The following is an 18,287-nucleotide window of genomic DNA, read 5'->3' as shown; positions in this document are numbered from 1 at the left end:
AGTCTCCCAGTGATTAAAAGTAATGCCGTACTGGATACTGTATAGCGCTTCCAGCTGTGCCATCACAGCTCCATACTGCAACTCCCTGATCCAACAATGGAGGACAGGTGTTTCACCACCAGCCTCCATCTGGTTGCTCATGGCAACACTCTTGGTGTTACTGGGCCTGACGCAGTACTCGCTGTCCTCAGCTAACATTTCTGCGAAAAGCAGAAGGCGACTGGAAACACTTTGCAAGCTCGCTGAGGTGAATGGATTTAATTTAAAATTTAATTGCCTAATGTCATCAGTAGACTAAACCACCAACCATGGCGTGATTGCACATTTACTTGTCAAAGTACATTCATTTGGAAAAAGTTACTGCACAGCACTGCCCATTGATTGTCCAGTGATTGAAAAAGGGGATGCGGTACTCGTACAAACAGAAAAGAGCTGTTCGGATGGCAACGAGTAAGTTCTTAACTCTTATTCATCTTACGCCTTTGTCCAGTTCAGTTTAAAATGGTAGATATATTATGTTAATTTGCCTGCTTTTCTTTCTCCATTTAAGGGTGATTCTTGAGCCACCAATTTGTCCGAAACATGTCCGAGTCAGACTCGAACCCACATCGGAGCCCATAGCCCAAGGAACTGTGCGGTACGAGTGCTACCAACTATGCCTTCCTGTCATCCTATAAAAGAAATTGTCACTCCATGGAGATGCCAGGGATTGAATGTGGGGCATCACACATGCAACGGAAGACCTCGGGAGGGGTAGCAGCCCCTGGTATTTAGACCCCAAGAGGTTTATTTTTCTCCCATTTTCCATCTCCTTGCTGCAGCTGGTTTACCTGTGTACTATTTGCAAAGCATCATTTTTGTCACTTCACTGTAAACAATTGGACACTGCATCTAAAGACAAATTAGTGTGTCCTCCAGAGACCCAGCCAATTGTTTTTTTCCCATGCCGCATAACATCTTACGTTTTTAAGTGCATCTTCCAGATTGTACATGTTACTAAGAGGGACCACAATGCACCTTGTAGAGGATATTCTATACTTTGTTGACACCGCAAAATGTCCTAGAAAGCCTCAAAATATATACAAAAACTTTTTCTGGGTTTGGAGGAGACATAAAAGCTGGTTAAACTCACTTGTGGCCCCATTTTTACAAAATAACTGATCAAGTCTTGATCCTAAAATTAATTTCTCATCTATCACAAGCACTGCCATCCTCCTTCAAACTAGGTTTTGTCTGTGCACATCAAACGATTTCTGAGGTTGTATACAAAGAATTTTTTTTAAAAGTTAATTGCATTATTGTTGTCATTGATATGTCTCTGGAAAAGTTGTAAAAAATAAAAACTGCTTTAATATGTAAAGTTTGTATATACAGGTTCTTACCAAATGAAGAAAAAGAAATTTTTTGCTAATACATAAATCAAATACTAATACATTATTCCAATGTCATAAGTACACTTTAAAGACATGTTCCAGGGAAATTCCAAAACCAGTATTTAATAAATGACCAAAAAAAAAAAAAAGAGAACTTGTATAAATATAAATAGCATTCCGACAAATTAACATCTACCCACCTAACAGAAAATAGCTTTGTACAAAATAATGGAAAATTGTTACGCAAAAGACCTGTGATTTACAAATATTTATTAACAGAGTGAATGCATCTATGTATGTATTGTACGCACGTACGTGTGCTCACCTGTACAAGTAACTGCACTATTTACAATTATTCAACATGAATTTAGTTTCGTCACTTGTTATAATATACAGAAGAACTAGATATGAAGCACCTAGTTCTTCTGATACGAAGACATCCAACGTCCCGTTGAAGGCAGCTAATTTAATACGGAGAGGCCTCGTGACATGTCATGCTTTTGGCACCAGAATGGAGTCCTTGTGTGGTCTGCCCTGGCCTCGCTTGCCCTTGCGCGCGCAGTTCCGGGTCACACGCGGTGCCTCCTGTTCCGGCTCTTCTTCGCCTCCTGCATGAGCTTCCACTTGGCCGACCCGGTGCGGTTCTTCTGCTTCGATTTGCGCTGGCGGAGCCACACCTGCTCGCAGTACTGGTCCACGCCATGCAGGGGGTCACCCATCAGTTTCACGTACTCTTTGTAGCGCTGGCGCGCCTGAGCCACCGGATCCTCGGGCCGCACGGGGCCGCCTCCCGCCTGACCGTGCTCTACGACCCGGAGAGCCACGCGAAGGAGCGTGCGACTGAAGCTGTGCTCCTGGGCCATGCAGTGGTACACGCCGGCGTCCCGCCGCTGCAGAGATCGGATCAGCAGGCCCAGCTCGGTCTCGATCACGCGCTCGTCCATCTTCACCTGGAGGAGGGCAACCGAGTGAACGTTGACACATGCCAACGTTTTCCTACAATCATTTTCCTTTACTCCCAAACAGCTCGGCTTTCCTGACATTTAATAAAACTGCCACCTCTATTTCCTTGGCAACAAATAATTGTGTGCAGAAAAAGCTGCATTGTTTAATCGTTCAGAGGTACAGCAGCAGGGTCACCTCATGAGATATCTTCAGGTCACAAGTCCGTATGCTGAACCGACACACTACATGTCCCGTTATTTTACATATAGTGTTTAACTGACACTTTTCTCCAAAGCATTAAGCTACTTACATTGATTCACCCATCTACAGAGCTGAGTAATTTTCACTGTGTCAACTCGGGGTAAGCACACTACTTTGATCCAGGGCACTAGAGCAGGAGGTGGGATTCAAAGCCGCATCCTTCGAGTACGCAGATGGTGATGCGCCGCAGTATGAGTATTCTGGACTTGCTTTCATAACCTCTGGAGTTTGCGTGTTCTCAGTGTATTCCCATGGGTTCCCCCCAGCTGCTCTGGTTTACATTTATTCATGTAGCCGAAGCTTTTCTCTAAAGCGACTCACACACACAGAGTCTGAAACGGCTTGACCCAAGCAGGGTCGCGGTGAATCGGAGTCTAACCCGGCAACACAGGGCGTAAGGCTGGAGGGAGAAGGGACACACCCAGGACGGGACGCCAGTCCATCGCAAGGCACCCCAAGCGGGACTCGAACCCCAGACTCACCAGAGAGCAGGACCCAGCCAAACCCGCTGCGCCACCGCCCCCCCCAAGCTACTTCCAATTATTCATTATTATTATCATACAGAAGGGTAGCTTTACTAGAGCAATTTTAGGGTAACTACCTTGCTCAAGGGTACTACAGCTGGAATTGGGAATCAGACCTGCAACCTTTGGGTACAAAGGCAGCAGCTCGAACCACTACGCAACCAGCTGTTTCCACCCACAGTCCAACGATATGTTTCAGGAGAACTGATGACTCTGACTTGCCTGTAGTGTGTGTGTGTGTTACACTGCTTTACTGTATAACTATGTTTATTGCATATGTAAATACTGTAATTAATAATACTTATAATATACTATTTATAACAGTTTAGTGAGGTGTATTTAACACAGTAAGTCACCTTGAGTAAAGGTGTTTGTAAAATACTAGTTGCTAGTTGTAGTTAGTAAACCATTTCATCCAGATTTTAATAACATCATCCACATGGACCTTTCAGTCAGCTGGGCGATTGAGCGACGGGGGGGGGCAGGGATCGTCCAGAATCCAGAAAGCAGGAAACAAACAATGGGGGGCACTGCTGGGAGTGGGTGAAGGGTCGACACGCCACGCAGAGGCGCCAACACGTTAAAAATGGGCCGGCGCAGATGTTGAGTAACTGGGTGCATCAGCCTCCATCGCAGGCCTCCGCTGGTGCTTTACACCCCCCCGGGGTTGCATCCCTTGTCACGGTGCTGTTGGGGGCTAAAACAATACAGCTGCGAGGTGGGGGGCGGTGGGCCGAGGAGCGAGGCTTCAAAGCATACTTCGCTCGTGCAGCCAAAGGTGACTGCCGAAAGGAGGAATAAATCGCCAACGCGGACAGGGAGGGTTTAAATCGTGCTTCATTACTTTCAGTCCTCGGCGTTGAGTAAATAGGAGACGGGGAGAAAATAGCGCGGTGCCCAGCGGGAGAAGCACTCCTCCCTCCGGCGCCGTCTGACACACACTTTCCGGGGGATACGTGCGGCTTGCCGGCCCTGCGAAACTCATCACATGCTCACTGCTCATCTCTGAGTCTCTGGGTAAGGGTTCATGAAAACAATTAAGAGAAATTACTCAATACATCACTGGGAATTTCTGCAGTAAATCCAATTTTTCCATTTAACGGTGTATATACACATATATCGTTATTAATTTTATTTATTTATTTAACAACAATGGGATGCGGTTTGAGAAGAAAATACATTAAATAAAGTTAAATCACCTTTAGCTGTAGCACCACACGTTTGTTTAGAATAACTCCTAAACTGTTTTATAACAGGTTTATACTGTCACTCCTGTAAACTAGTAACCTGTCACGTTCCAGTAATAAGCGCGTCAAAGTGCCTGCAGCGGCTTTGCACTTAAAACACAGCTAAGGTGTCCCTGACGATACCCTAGTAAATATGTACTGGAATAAAGTAGACCACGTAAAAAAAATACATACAAATATTATACATACTATTATACATACTTTACAGTCCATACAAATATTATAATAACAGCTTTCGTACTATTAAATCCAAAGAAGGTCAACATAGTCGTATTTCAAAAAGATTCATTATATTTAATTCCAGCACAGCTAGAGCCGGCAGTGAATATATTATTGAAAATGATATTTACGAACTCATTCCTTCAAAATTCGCACTATCCCAGGATGGTGGATGTCCCATAATAAAGCATCGCTGATCGCCACTGGGGCCGCAACAGAGCCAAAATGGGCATTAATACCGAGCGTGTGCCGGACTTTGAAAGCACTCTTGGCACAAGGAGTTGGCCTGGTCTAGCGTACACTTGAAACACAACATGTGTGTGAGCGATTCGTCAAAGCGCTCAGGCTTAAAGGCGCCCAGTAGGGAGGACAGAGGTCGTTTGGTGTGTAACGTTTCACCTCGACCACATAATCCCCTGTAGAAGCGGAGACCGCACGGGTAAGAGTGTAAGTCGGGTTAGGGGAATCACGTGGAAGAGAAGGACGTTTCATGTTCGCGTTTCTCTCGGTTTTGGGCAAGTCGACCCTAACGGAAAGTAAATCTCTCAAAATGTATCAGAGTTCAGTAAACTCTGCCATAAACCCAGCGGGTCAAGGATTTCACGTGCTCTCAAGAAACGGTATGGTCCTCATTAACACCATCGCAGAGAGGGGGCATATTATAGTGGGAGGACCTCCCGGGGTAGAAGTGGGATCTCTCAGCTGGGCCAGGACGACCCGTCTCGACCATGGGAAAGAAAAAAAAAAAAAAAACCATGCACAATTTCCCAAGACCCAACTCTATGTGACACAATGACGACATTTTACTTTTCTCCAAAGTGACTTACAGTGTTAAGCTACTAATGCAGCTTTATACAGCTGTTTATACATTCATGCGCCTGGTTACTCAATTCAGGGTAAGTACCTCGATCGAGGGTATTAGCGCAACCTGGGTCCTTTCAGTGCACAGCAGCAGCTCTAACCGCTACACCACCTGCTGGCTTACAGATAAATCATGAAGCAAGAAGCAGGATGAAGGAATGTTAGTACTGATGCTGGGGATATCATTCACAAGCACACAAAGGGGGTAACTCAGTCACTGGGAGGAATCCAATCACTACCCCCCAGGGTGGGTCAGTCTCCCACCCTTTCCAGTAAGACTCGTGTTGCATAAAGTGAGGTTGGAGTGCGGCTCATTCCAGATCGCCTGTGATACAACGCAGGGCTTTGCATGTGACGTTCCGACAAAATTCAGCCTTTTCCCGCCACTTTCGCAGAAGGTGATGTATCCCGGTGCTCTCAGAAAGGGCTGCGGGTGTGGTCGCCATCTGCTTGTACCCGTCAAGAGTGGAAAAGGCCAGAAGAGATCCAACGGGAGGGAGATTCTGATGTGAAACAGGGGCACGGCGCATTCGGGTTCCTGAACTCAAGTCGCTGTATCCTACCTGGGGTGGGAGTCGACCGAGCCTATGGCTACAGGTGCAAATACACTAAGCCTCAATAGTCCTCCTCCGGCTCCACTACCGCTCGCTGTATAAATGCGCCACGCCCCGGATGGCTCGAGCTCTGCCGTGTGCCGCCGCGTTCCAATTAATTAATGTGGCGATCGATACCCGGTGTGTAAAAGATCCAGAAACAAGACCGCAGGAGGAAGCGATGAAAGGGGCCGGTCATTAATCACCAATGACTGCTGGCCAGGGGCACGGCGGCGTCCTCTCCGGAAAAAATTCATTACGGCTCAGGAAGCATTACTGTACGAAAAAAGTCTCATAAACGATACGCTTCGCGATGCAATATTGCGTCGGGGAATGCGGTGATTATACGCGCGGCAGAGTGTCATCGCTTCTGCCGAGGTGATGGCTTATTGCGGGCTGCTAACTCATCATCTCGTATTTGCAGGCTTGAAAGAATTCTAATTATACATTGATGTGCTACATTTTTACTGGCAATTTTTACTGAAGAATTAAGGAAAGGCGTGCTCGACTCAGTGTCAAGATTAAATAATCAGCCTGATGGCTGGAACCTCGTTTAACATCAGTACAGCAGGAGGTGGAATTCAAACCCAACCAGCAGCTCTAGCCACTACGCCACCTGCTGCCCAAACTGCATTCAGTAGAGATGTAATCTTTCACTGAACGGCTTATTAAGAAGAGAAAACGGCGCTGTGGATTTCCCGTTATTCCCCACGCTTATTCATTCCATAAGCGCTACTGGTATATTTGACTGAGGAAACGTCACACCTGACAGTCATCATTCCACCGCCGACACATTCGTTTCAGCCGAACGTACAGAAAACAGATGTGAAACCAAAGCATGTTTTCCATTCATTGTAAATCCCAGTGGCGGTTCTCCAGGCTGCTGCTCCACACACATCACCTTGCCTTAAGCAACAAAATGTACCGCAATTCAGACCATGGAAAGAGGAATAATTACCAGAGCCCAAAGCATAGTAACTCCCAATGGATTGAATCAGCAAAGAATTATGACCGGAAATGGGGCGGACGGTGGGTGGGAGGAGCAGTCCCTTAAGAGTCCTGCGCTCCGGTTCTCTGATAAGAACCCACCCCTCACAACACACGTACACGAGGAGTACTGACCACAGGCTAAGGGAGGTCCTGGCAGGGGGGGCCTGTGTATGATTCTTTCTGGAATTTCCTCCGGGTTGCGTGGAAGTATTGTGATCATAAATCCAAAAGTCCAAACGAGACTTCTTTATTGATACGTGATGCCTGCAGTGCATTAGGTCGCATCCCAGTAATGGAATTACCATCTAAGCCATAATGTGAACAAGATGACAACGGCAGCGCAGGGTGGAAACCGGCGGGATGAACGCGAAGACGGCCGACTGGTTACGCTTTAGTGCAGGCGTCTCCGGCGTCGGTCCTGGTTTCTGAAGCTTCGGTGCCGAGAGCAAAGCCGAAATTATTGGCGTTAGGGGAACTTCGCTCATTTCTCACATAACTCTCCCTGTTAGGCAAATTCCTGCTGTGAGGGGATTGAATTTCCATTATTTGTAATGGGGGAAAAAAAAATAATTGGCTGCCAGGCGAAAAATACAGCACCTGAAATTCATTACAAACCAAAAAGAAGTGTTTGCATGCATGAGAATGACAACACCAACATAGTTTATAATATTTGTAACCAATTATTATTTCCAGCTTTATTTCAATGTTAGCTTTGTTTTGTTTCATTCACTGTCAATAACTCTTTCTCCAGCACAGGTCAAGAAGGTCTGGAGTCTAGCCAGGAAGCATAGGGCATGAGATAAGTTCACCTTGCACGGAGACCTTTGCATTATTTGGCTTAGAACCTCCGATTTAAAATGTTGTGCTAAAGACTGCTGGTCATTTGTACCCAGTAACCAGCACGTTAAAAGATTAATTTATGAAACCTGGTTATGGTAACTGCACTCTTGGTGTGGAGGGTAGATAGGATTTCCCCCATTCAGCAACCCCTCTTTACACCCTCCGCTCTCCCTTCCCTTGGCAACCAGAACCAAATCCCTACCTCCTCCCGATGGTCGGATCCTGGCCTCTGTAGGAACCAGCGGATGTGGGCCTGCTGAGACTTGGGGGCGCACTCCAGAAAGGTGGAGTTGTGCTCCACCCCAAACAGCAGCTTCTCCTCCTCGTCCGTCACTATGGCTACGATAACCAAAACAAGTCCATATTTTCATACCTTGTCGTAAACTGGTTCTGGTATGACATCTATGAGCGGACTGTGGAGACCTCACCATCCTCCAAATCCCAGCACTGAGTTGACGGATCACCATTTTTGATGTCCTGTCTTCTGGCTCTCCTGTGAAGACAAACCAGAAGCTCTTGAGCCAAAGCCACCGCTGCTTGGGGAGGAGTCCCAGTGGAGCGCGGACGCTCCATTTGCCCAAAGGACATTGAGAAGATTCGTATGAGACCCAGAGCCGTGTACTTTGAGTCTTTCAAGTGTTAGCATTTCTATCAGTGAAAGCATGAACTTTAACCTCTGCTAACTGCTTTGCATTTATTTCACGGAAGTGTGACACCTACTGTACATATGACAGTAATAAAACTGAATTAACCTGCGGGAGTAGTGGAAAGCCCAAAAACTCTCTTCCATGGCATCTCCCCACATTTCTGAGATTTAGGAATTAAGAATTAGGAATAGGATAACATGACGGTTCATATCATGAGTCATTCTGTACCAAGATTGCTGGTAGCATATGCAGTATTTAAACATGACCTCAGAAGAAGAACAAAAGGGTGTGAACAATTGTGGGAAAAAAGTGTTTTAACATTCTAAGAGAACGCCACCAATTTACAGAGTAAAGTCAGTAACTTCTAAGACTGGCCACTGTGTGGCACTGCTAAACAACTTTGACTGGCAGCCACAGCAGCAGTATTGACTGTACCATATATGAACCACGCTTTACCGCTACGTGGCGTGGACAACGTGGGGACTGACCTCTTGGACGCGGGGATGTATCGGGAGCAGGAGTGTCCATCCCACGCGCAGTACGGGTCCCGGGCCAGGCAGCATTCAGCGCAGCCCTGCCCATAGAGGGCACAGTGGTGCAGGGAAACCTGGGCTAACCCATCTCTGGATCCCACATACAGCTGTTGCTGCAGAAGAGAAAAAATACTCATGATTTACGGTTAAATAAAACTTAGGACACGAGAGAGAGCAAAAAAGACACAAATAAACATTCATTTAAAGAAAACACTTTTTTGACACCTATGACCAAAACACAAAGTTGGAAATGTTGCATCAACTTCGTGAGAAAGAACAGTGTGTTACACAGGAGGTGTTTTCCATACATTGCACTGTCTCGTTTCTGCGTGCTGTCCATTAATAAATAAATTAATTAATTAACAAATAAAACTTGATAAATAAACAATTAAAAAAACTCCCCCGTCACACCGAGACCACGACGGCACTCGTAAGTTGGGGACAGTTCTCGTTCCATCATTTGCTCCAGCTGATTCGCACCCCGGTGCCGCGTCCCCGCTGATTTACGACAGAGTCGCGCTGACAGCGAACATCGACCCCCCCCGGGCCCCGGATCTTAAGTGACTCCGCATGCTGTCACCGCAGGGCAGCTGTCAGCGCCACGCTGTCTTTGGCGAGAAATTACCCACCGAGGACCTTTGTTTACCACAAAGCTCTTACCACATAGAAGCAGTTGGGGGACAAAGATGGACATGAGATACGACATGTGTGTTCATACCCCGGTGAACACACAAAACCCAGGAGTGAAGGATGAGTATTGGGTACCGTGACCCTCCATTGAACCCACAGGTGTTGGGTGCGAGGGCAGCACAATCTGTGTGTCGCCCACATCAACATCCGGGGTCCGCGAACAGACATGTGTAACGACCTTTCAGATCACGCGTCACGGGGGTGTCTCTGCAGGGGGCCGAGGGGAAGGAGCACTCGTATTTAATTTATTCATTAACTGTGTTCTCTTAAGCGACGCATGATAATTTACCGCTTTAAACAGCTGGGTAATTTTTACTGGGTCAATTCGCAGTAATACGTTGAACAAGGGGACCACAGCGGAAGTGGGATTCAAACCCAGATCCTTCTGATGTGAGGATGCTGCTCGAACCGCTACGCCACCTAGATGTATGGACACTCCTGGCTCCAAGCAGCAAAGGCAAGATGCAAACACACACACACAGCTTCATGTGAGCCATTTGTTTACTAACTGGATTATGGCCAATTATTACACACAGGGAGACCGACTGCTTGGCGCATCATAAATGTTACGCATTCCCAGGGCGCACAGGCGACGGTACGGCGGCCGAGTGTGTTTATTCTTACTTGTTTGGAGGAGATTTCCATACTCAGTATGGGGGACTGGACCTGCAACAAAGAAAACACACCAAGTGGGGTAAATGTGTCTCAAAACTCCATTGGCTCACATTACTCACAAATTGTTCCTTAAGAAATGTAGCTTGTGGTAAGAGATTAAAAAAATAATATATCACAATGCAACAAAATTTTTCAAAGTTCTTATTTATGTTATTTTTTTGTCTTTATTATGATTAAAGTTTACTGATTATAAAAACACCACTAGTTCTTTAAGAAACTCAATCTTGCTTTATTTTTATGAATTTTCACTCGCACAAGGAACCCTACACTGACAGATTTTAAGTGCCATTTATTAAGAAAAAAAAGGCATAGATATTCCGCACTGGAACATTCTAGAACTCATTTGTTCCGCTTCTAAGATTCTAGAAAGTACCAAAACATGCTAGAACGCATCGGATCCTTGAAGGTACCGGAGTATTTGGTGCTTGGAACTCGGTGCCAAAATTCACCGTAATTTATTCATTTCAAGAATGTGAAATATTTCTCTAAAATCTCACACGTAGCATGAACTAACGCCAAAAAAATATGTTTAATCTAACAAAACTGAATAAAAAATGTAAGAAAATTGGGGGGGAAAAAATTCTGTTACATTGTGTAAAGCATGTAGTCGATGTGGCACAGTGTCGCTGGACAGGAACTGATCTCATTTTTCTTGATTTTCTCTTGACTTCCCGTTGCTCGTGCGGTGGGGATCTAATCATGCCACACGTGCGCAAATGCTCTTTATTCTGGATCAGCAAGATCCACACGAAGGAGCCCCTCACGCAGCCACTCGAACCCTCTGTGCTTCTACGTTCCTTCAGCGACGAGGGTGTTGGTTCATAACTCGACCAACTGGACAGGAACTTAACAGTTGGCCCACGGGCATCTTAAAATCCGTACCGTCTTCGAGTACGGTCTTTTGGAAAAGGGGTTAGGGTTCGAGTGGAGGTAAGTCGACAAAATCCTTACAATAGCCTGAAAAGCTGTACATGTCCCGGCACCTCTGTACCGTACCTTTTGTCATTTTATACGTATTTCTTATGGACTTATTTCTTATTACTGCACATTATACTGTGGTTCTTGAAAGTATTTGTTCTCCTGGTGCCCCTTAGTTTTACCACAACATAGTTGTTTAATGAGAATCAGTGTTTCTCATGTGACATAACAGGTGTGTAATGACCAATTCCATATGTTGCTTAAGAGGAAATCATGAGTGTAGCAGAAACCCCAAGTTGGATTGGTTAAACCAAGTAGGTAAGTACTATCAGGTGTGTAAATCATCACCATTTTTTTTATTTTACAAGTATATTTTAAGATTTAACATTTAGATTTTTTAAGTTTTTTTTCATATTTTATACAAGAGGGGCGGCGTGGTGGCGCAGTGGGTTGGACCGGGTCCTGCTCTCTGGTGGGTCTGGGGCTCGAGTCCCGCTTGGGGTGCCTTGTGATGGACTGGCATCCCGTCCTGGGTGTGTCCCCTCCCCCTCCGGCCTTACGCCCTGAGTTGCCGGGTTAGGCTCCGGTTCCCCACGACCCCGTATAGGACAAGCGGTTCAGAAAATGTGTGTGCGTGTGTGTGTATTTTATACAAGAATAATGGCCATCCCTACAGGGTTCACATGTTTAGATTATTATTATTATTATTATTATTACTACTACTATTATTATTATTATTTGACAGGCTAGTACTTCAGCACTGTCACGTACAGAGGCAATAGGACTTCAGTGTTACACTCTGCCAGTCTCACCTGGAACACCTGCAGCTCCTCCAGGAGGAGTTCCTCCGTGGACCAACCCTCCTGCGTGATGGTGACCACCTTCAGAACCGTGCCCACATCTCACATAGAAAAAACATGGGTTAACACGCTACACTAAACGAAGCTTTTTTCACCTAGGGCACCTGGTCTATCAGGGTCTGCGTGTATAAATGCTCGATTGGTGTCTTGCACTGAGGGTATATGAGGACAACATGCATTCTGACCCCTGCATTAAAAGGTAAGCGAACAGGTAGGGGCGTTGCCTTGGAACACGAAGACCAGGGCTTGAATCCCACCTTCTACTGGAGTGCCCATAAATTGCTCCAGTAAAAATGACCCAGCTGTATAAACAGGTAAATCATTGTAAAAACCGCTCATAATACCAATAATAATATTAGTAGCGTTGGGGGAAGAAAGCGTCAACTAAACGCATTAGGGATGGTTTCAAAGGGAAATTCCTAAGTTCTGTTTCCAGGGATGTATGTCGCAGAATTCCTAGGAAATAATCGGGCGCGAAAGTAGAACGCGTGAAGAGCGCGGGAAAACGTGCGAGGCCGGATGATGTCAGGAATGTAGAGGCCCTGATGTTTGTTTGAGCAGCACTGAAATGGGAAACCAGTCCAATTGCAGGTGCCCACTTGTGGACTACATTTAAATGAGCAAACACTGCCATCTGCTGGTGGGTCGAAAGGATGCAACACTGTCAACTTGCACTGCTGCTGGAAAAGGGTGAATTCAGCCAGACTCTAGATTTGGTGAAACACAAAAAATGTCTTTGTTTCACCTTGTGTACTTTCATCCGGAAATATAAAGTGGTCTAAAGGTGAAAAACGAGGAAAAAGTTAATTGATGGTTTACAACATACATACCTGTCCCGAGAAACATGACGGCGTACTGGCCATCCTCGGCCATAACGTGGTCCACCACGATCTGCGTGAGCCGGTACTCCACGTTGATGCGTGTGAACACGGGCTCCCCAGTCAGAGGGTACACGGCTTTGTGCATCATGGGATGGTACTTTATGAAACTGATCACGTCATCCGGCAAGTCTTTAGTCGTTTTTATCCGGGGATCGTATGTCTTACTCGGACACTGCAATGGTCAAGCAAAGCAATGGTCAGCCATCGCCCCCCCCTCCCACTGGTATCACAAGTGAAAAATAATGACAACCGTTATTCTATTAATAACAACATCTGTTTGGGCTTAAATTGCTGCGATTGTTAGGGCATCAGCACAATTAAAAATATAATGTAAACATGAGTGGAATGTTGGTGCAGGGAGAAGTGCTCTGCATCACAGCATCTAGGCTGTTTGGCCACAGGTTTGGATCAGACTCAGCCTGTCTGATTCCGAAAAAAGCACCGAAACATCGCAGCTATTTCCCCAATGGGTTTCCTCCCACAATCAAGGCTGTTCTGAGGGCTTGGGTCAGGAGCACTGCAACCCTGAATTTGACGCACGGCAGCTGAAACTGGATGAACAGACTAGAACGAGGCCCAGATGTTCAACACCGCAGGGAGGAGGGTGGTTAGGTGTGTTCTTGCTTTATCTAACTGCTTTAATATTTTCAGTAGTAAGGCACCTTGCCTGTTCTGATAGGTATAAAATCAGTTTATTATGATTAAACATTTGTTTAAAATGTTTTCATTAAACCTGTGAAACTGCAGGCTCTCAAAGTTAGAGTTGTGCGCTCCAGGGCCTGTGCAACTAAATAGAAAATCGAGTAAAATAGTGTACATGGTGGGTGGCACGGTGACACAGCGAGCAATGCTGCTGTCTCACAGCGCCTGGGTGGTGCGAGAGGATGTGGGTTCAATCCCCACTTGGTCTGTGTGGAGTTTGCATGTTCTCCCCGTGTCTGCGTGGGTTTCCTCCGGGTGCTCTGGTTTCCTCTCACAGTCCAAAGATGTGTCGTTCAGGTTCCCCCATAGCGCGTGAATGACACAGAGAGTGTGTTCCACTGATGGATGGATGAGTGACCCATCGTAAATAGTGTATCCAGCAGTGTAAGTCACCACGGTGAATAAGGTGTTTGGGCTCATAACACTACACAGAGTTCATTGGAAGTCGCTTTGGACAAAAATGTCTGCTAAATATGTAAATATAAATATATATATAACTAACTAACTACAGGGGTCTGTCTCCCTCTAGTGGACACAATATGTCATTACACATCCTGGGGTCAAAAACAGTGTTGGACAGATGAGCTCCCCAGAGTTACCTATACAAACAAACCAGGCCCCAAGCACAGCACCCACCACTGATTATTTACACTGGCAGTATTTATATGATCCGAAATTATGTGCATTTCTCTGCTGATCTTAACACGTCGCCACGACGAGATGAAAGCAGCGATCTGTCCCATAACTACAAATTGTTAACCTCTCACAAATAAACATTTGTGATTATGAACGCGTCATAATTACGGCCAAAACTGCGCCGCGTGGCTTTTTATATTAATGTTGTCACTGCAAGCAGAGAGAGATTTGATCAACACTGATTTCAGGATTGCTCCATCGCTCAGATTATACAGTGTATCGAACCCTAAGTCACCTTGGAAAAAGGGATCAAGCTCAATCGCTGTACATCGTGTGCTCGAAAACTGTCTGCAAAATGAATGAATGTAAATGTGATGACAAAATGCATTCATGAATATACGGTGAGGCTCATTTCTTCTTCTAATTCCGATATCGTCATGCAGCATTTCATCGTCGGCCTTTAAAACGTACAGCAGTTGTTCGAAAACTGATTCCGAGCAAAACGCTCCAGCTGTTGGTCACAGAGATTGAAATCGGTCACGAGGAAACACCGGTTCGACACCAACCCTTGTTGACCTGGTTACAGTAAAGTGGAGGGGGATCAAAGCAGAGCGGCACAGCCAATCACGTAGAGGAGACAGTGAATAATGCCGTTGGCCTCGGGGTGTTTTCTCAAGTAAACGAACACTCTTCCCGTGGCACATAATTCCAAAGGAAGGGCTCCCCCCTGAGGAGCTGCGAGGGGGGCCTCCTCCGGCAGGGGCACGAATACTCCCCACACCCTCCGCCCATGTACATTCCCCAGCGGTTACTTTGGATGAGCTTTGACTCCATAACTGAGGCCAAATCTGTGACGTTGGGTCCAAGACTGCAGCGTCCAACAATGGGGGCAGGGGGCTGCCGATTAGGAGGGTCTCTTTCCTAACTATAAGAATGCATGACGAATGCCCATGGAGCAAGAAGAAATTTTATTAATTTCATTTCCAAAGCAACATTGGAAATATACTGATTTATTATAATATTATAGTTCAGTTCTTACTCTACTGCAAGGTTACTATAGTCCAGTACCTCATAGGTTTGACATGCGGTCCGTCAGTACCAGATATAAAGTGATAAGAACCGATGTTTCTTCATTAATCTTCAAAAAAAGCTTTATAGAAACACAAATACACATCTTCACAAAGTCAACTGGGCAGCAGTTATGACAGTTCAACACCTCAGCTATGAAACCTTATTTCTAAAACATAAAAACTTCAAATCCATTATCAGCCCCAAAGGAAAGAAAAATAAATATAATATAAAATATATATATAATGCTGCAGTCCAGTGTCTGGGGTGAACTTCCAGGAGTCATCCTCAAGTGATGCTTACCGTGCCGGGGCGCGGGTACGGGATCCGCCCCTCGTACTCCACCCAGCGGTGGTCGGGACCCTCCTTGTGAGCGTACGGCCCGTTGAAGACGGCGCGGATGTCGGCCATGCTGTAGACGCACACTGCTGAGCCTTTGAAAATGGAGCTGAGACCACACACAGCGTCGTCAGAACGCTTTCTCTTTTTTCTCACCTTTTTAAACTGCAGTTACAAAAGGAAACAATATACAAAACAGACATATTGAATAAATGTGACCGGAATGATTTTCGTTCCCTACTATATGGTTTCCCGACATCTGGTTTTTCCACTTACCTAGTCCACAATGATTAATACTATTTATTTTTAATGTGTCCCGATTTTCACATATCCAGTCTGGGCTGCAACATTGAGTCCAGTACCCTAAACTGGGACCACGTTCGAAAATTCATCCCAGAAGCTCTGGCAGAGTCTGTGAGATGCAATGCATTATGGGAACTGTGTACCCACGCTCTCAGCTGCTGTCTGGCAGTCTTTGATCTCACCTGAACTCATGCGTTTGTGCTTGGATTTCTCTCTTTTGCATAGCTTTAATTTTCTACTCATTTAAATCGGACATGCAGTCTCTCTTTCCCAAGCCAGTCCACACTCTGTATCATGGTAAGATTAGTTTATGAAATTCTGATTTTTGAATATGCATTTTTAAATATATTATTATTAATTGCTATTCTGATCGGGGTGACTGTTGGTGTCATGGTTGGAGCAGCTGCCTTTGGCTCTGAAGATTGCTGGTTCGAGCCACGCTTCTTGCTGTAGCGCCCTTCAGCAAGGTGTTGGCCCTGCAATTGCTCCAGTACCTTCACCTGACTGTGTGCCTGGGTACCTAGGTGTAGTCTTGTGATGGACTGATGTTGTGTCCTGTCCAGGGTGTTGCCCCCCCCCCTTTCAGTCTGGGATAGGCTGATCACACAACTTTTCCTTATGATAATAGGATGATTTTAGTGTATACTTGGGATGGGTTTAAAACTAACTGGAATTTTTAATTCTAATAAAGAATTGAATAAATGACTTCATTAGCCGATTTTTCAATGTTTACTGCATTTTCCGGAACAGACTAGGACTGGATAAAGGGGGATAAATACTGATAAATTGGAATTTATGATGCTAGTTTGTTTTTTTTAAGTACTTTGAGGCAATCTTCCCTGAACAGGTAGAATTATGACAAGTGGAGTTACAGTGACTGTATACTGAAGAATATTAAGTATGACTGGATGGTGGGACACCATGTGATGCTGTACCTTGTAGTGGTGAACACTCCATACACGATGGGGTTCCGCTCGTCTCTTGTAGGCAGGAGGAAGATGTCCTCTAAACACATGAAAGACACACCAAACCCAAGGAGGTTATTTTTCACACACAGCTGGAAATGTGGCACATGGGGCTGAGGGGATCGGCGAAGGAGACGGCTTACGCAGCTCATCAAAGTGGGTGTCCACACCGTCCGGCCCGGGTATGGAACACACCAGCCGGGCCTTGAGGAACGTCGTCCACTTGTTGGTCAGGCTCCTCAAACCTCCGACATCGTTCTACAAAGCCGGGGCATAAAGCATAAGGGAGGCAAAGCATCAGCATGAAGCCTTTCAAGGACAAGGGGGCACCAGGCGGCACAGTCGCTTGAGTGGTCTTGCACTCGAAGGAACATGGTTCAAAACAGAGTAGAAATTACCCTGCTGTACAGATGGGTAAATAACAAAGTCGTTTTGCAGAAAAGCGATTGCTTAGTGAGTTAATAAATGAATAAAATAACAGCAGAGATGAACATATGTGTGGTTAATGAAGCCACCTGGTCTGGTGGAAGGAAGCACGACTGAAGGGCAGACTTCCTCATTAGCGTTCAGCACAGCCTGCTCTAAAAAGCCTTTAAACAGAATGTGGAATTCAAGGTAAAACAACCCTGCCCATCGACAATTTAGTCAGATTTGCATGTCTAAGAGGGTTCAATGAACACGTTGACAAAGGAAGTCTTCGAAGAGAACCATGGAGATCCTCAAGTGTATTTCCCAGCTATGCTTTGGAAGACCATGTACAAGTGGTTCTATTGTTGGCGTCGTAGCGGTAAAAACCAGGCTCTCCATCCAGCTACGAACACACACACACACACACAAAACCAATAAATAATAGATGACCTGCTCTTATTTAACACAGTACCATAGTTCTAGGGGTCAAAAATGTCTGCAAATTTCTGTAGATTTGCTTAAATCAAAGAAAATTTCAGAGAAATATCTCTGTATTCCTCGAGAATCAGTTTGATGAGATCATTGAGACGGTATCATTTACAAGCAGGAGAACCCGCCCCAAAAAAAAAAAAAACAGCATGGCGAGTGATAGGAAACATTTCACCAAGTAAATATTATTTCTTGTCCTCCAGTTTAATTTCTCAAAAAAGTAAATGGCACAGTTAAGTAAACTTCACTATAAGCCAAACAAAATGCACAACTGAGTGGGCTATATTCACTATGTCATTGTTCATGGCAGGTATTTATCA

At 45.4% G+C, this 18,287-nt stretch overlaps 1 protein-coding gene across 1 annotated transcript in view; it reads right to left on the bottom strand.

Annotated features, from left to right (window-relative positions):
• Positions 1-1,574: 1,574 nt before the first annotated feature.
• LOC108936611 (semaphorin-3D-like) overlaps positions 1,575-18,287 on the bottom strand; it is a 43,542-nt gene continuing 26,829 nt past the window's right edge. The window contains exons 9-18 of the mRNA XM_018756106.2: positions 17,214-17,328; positions 17,041-17,110; positions 15,767-15,911; positions 13,007-13,229; positions 12,129-12,217; positions 10,348-10,389; positions 8,989-9,146; positions 8,282-8,346; positions 8,056-8,192; positions 1,575-2,323 (exon numbers count right to left, since the gene is read on the bottom strand). Of these exons, the coding sequence (XP_018611622.1) occupies positions 1,943-2,323; positions 8,056-8,192; positions 8,282-8,346; positions 8,989-9,146; positions 10,348-10,389; positions 12,129-12,217; positions 13,007-13,229; positions 15,767-15,911; positions 17,041-17,110; positions 17,214-17,328 (1,425 nt within the window). The 3' untranslated portion in view covers positions 1,575-1,942. The remainder of the gene's footprint in view (positions 2,324-8,055; positions 8,193-8,281; positions 8,347-8,988; positions 9,147-10,347; positions 10,390-12,128; positions 12,218-13,006; positions 13,230-15,766; positions 15,912-17,040; positions 17,111-17,213; positions 17,329-18,287) is intronic.

This window comes from Scleropages formosus, chromosome 24 (assembly GCF_900964775.1).
Source record: "Scleropages formosus chromosome 24, fSclFor1.1, whole genome shotgun sequence".
Classification (NCBI taxonomy): Eukaryota; Metazoa; Chordata; class Actinopteri; order Osteoglossiformes; family Osteoglossidae; genus Scleropages; species Scleropages formosus.
Note: the sequence above shows the minus strand (reverse complement) of the source record. Positions and strands in the feature narration are given on the sequence as shown.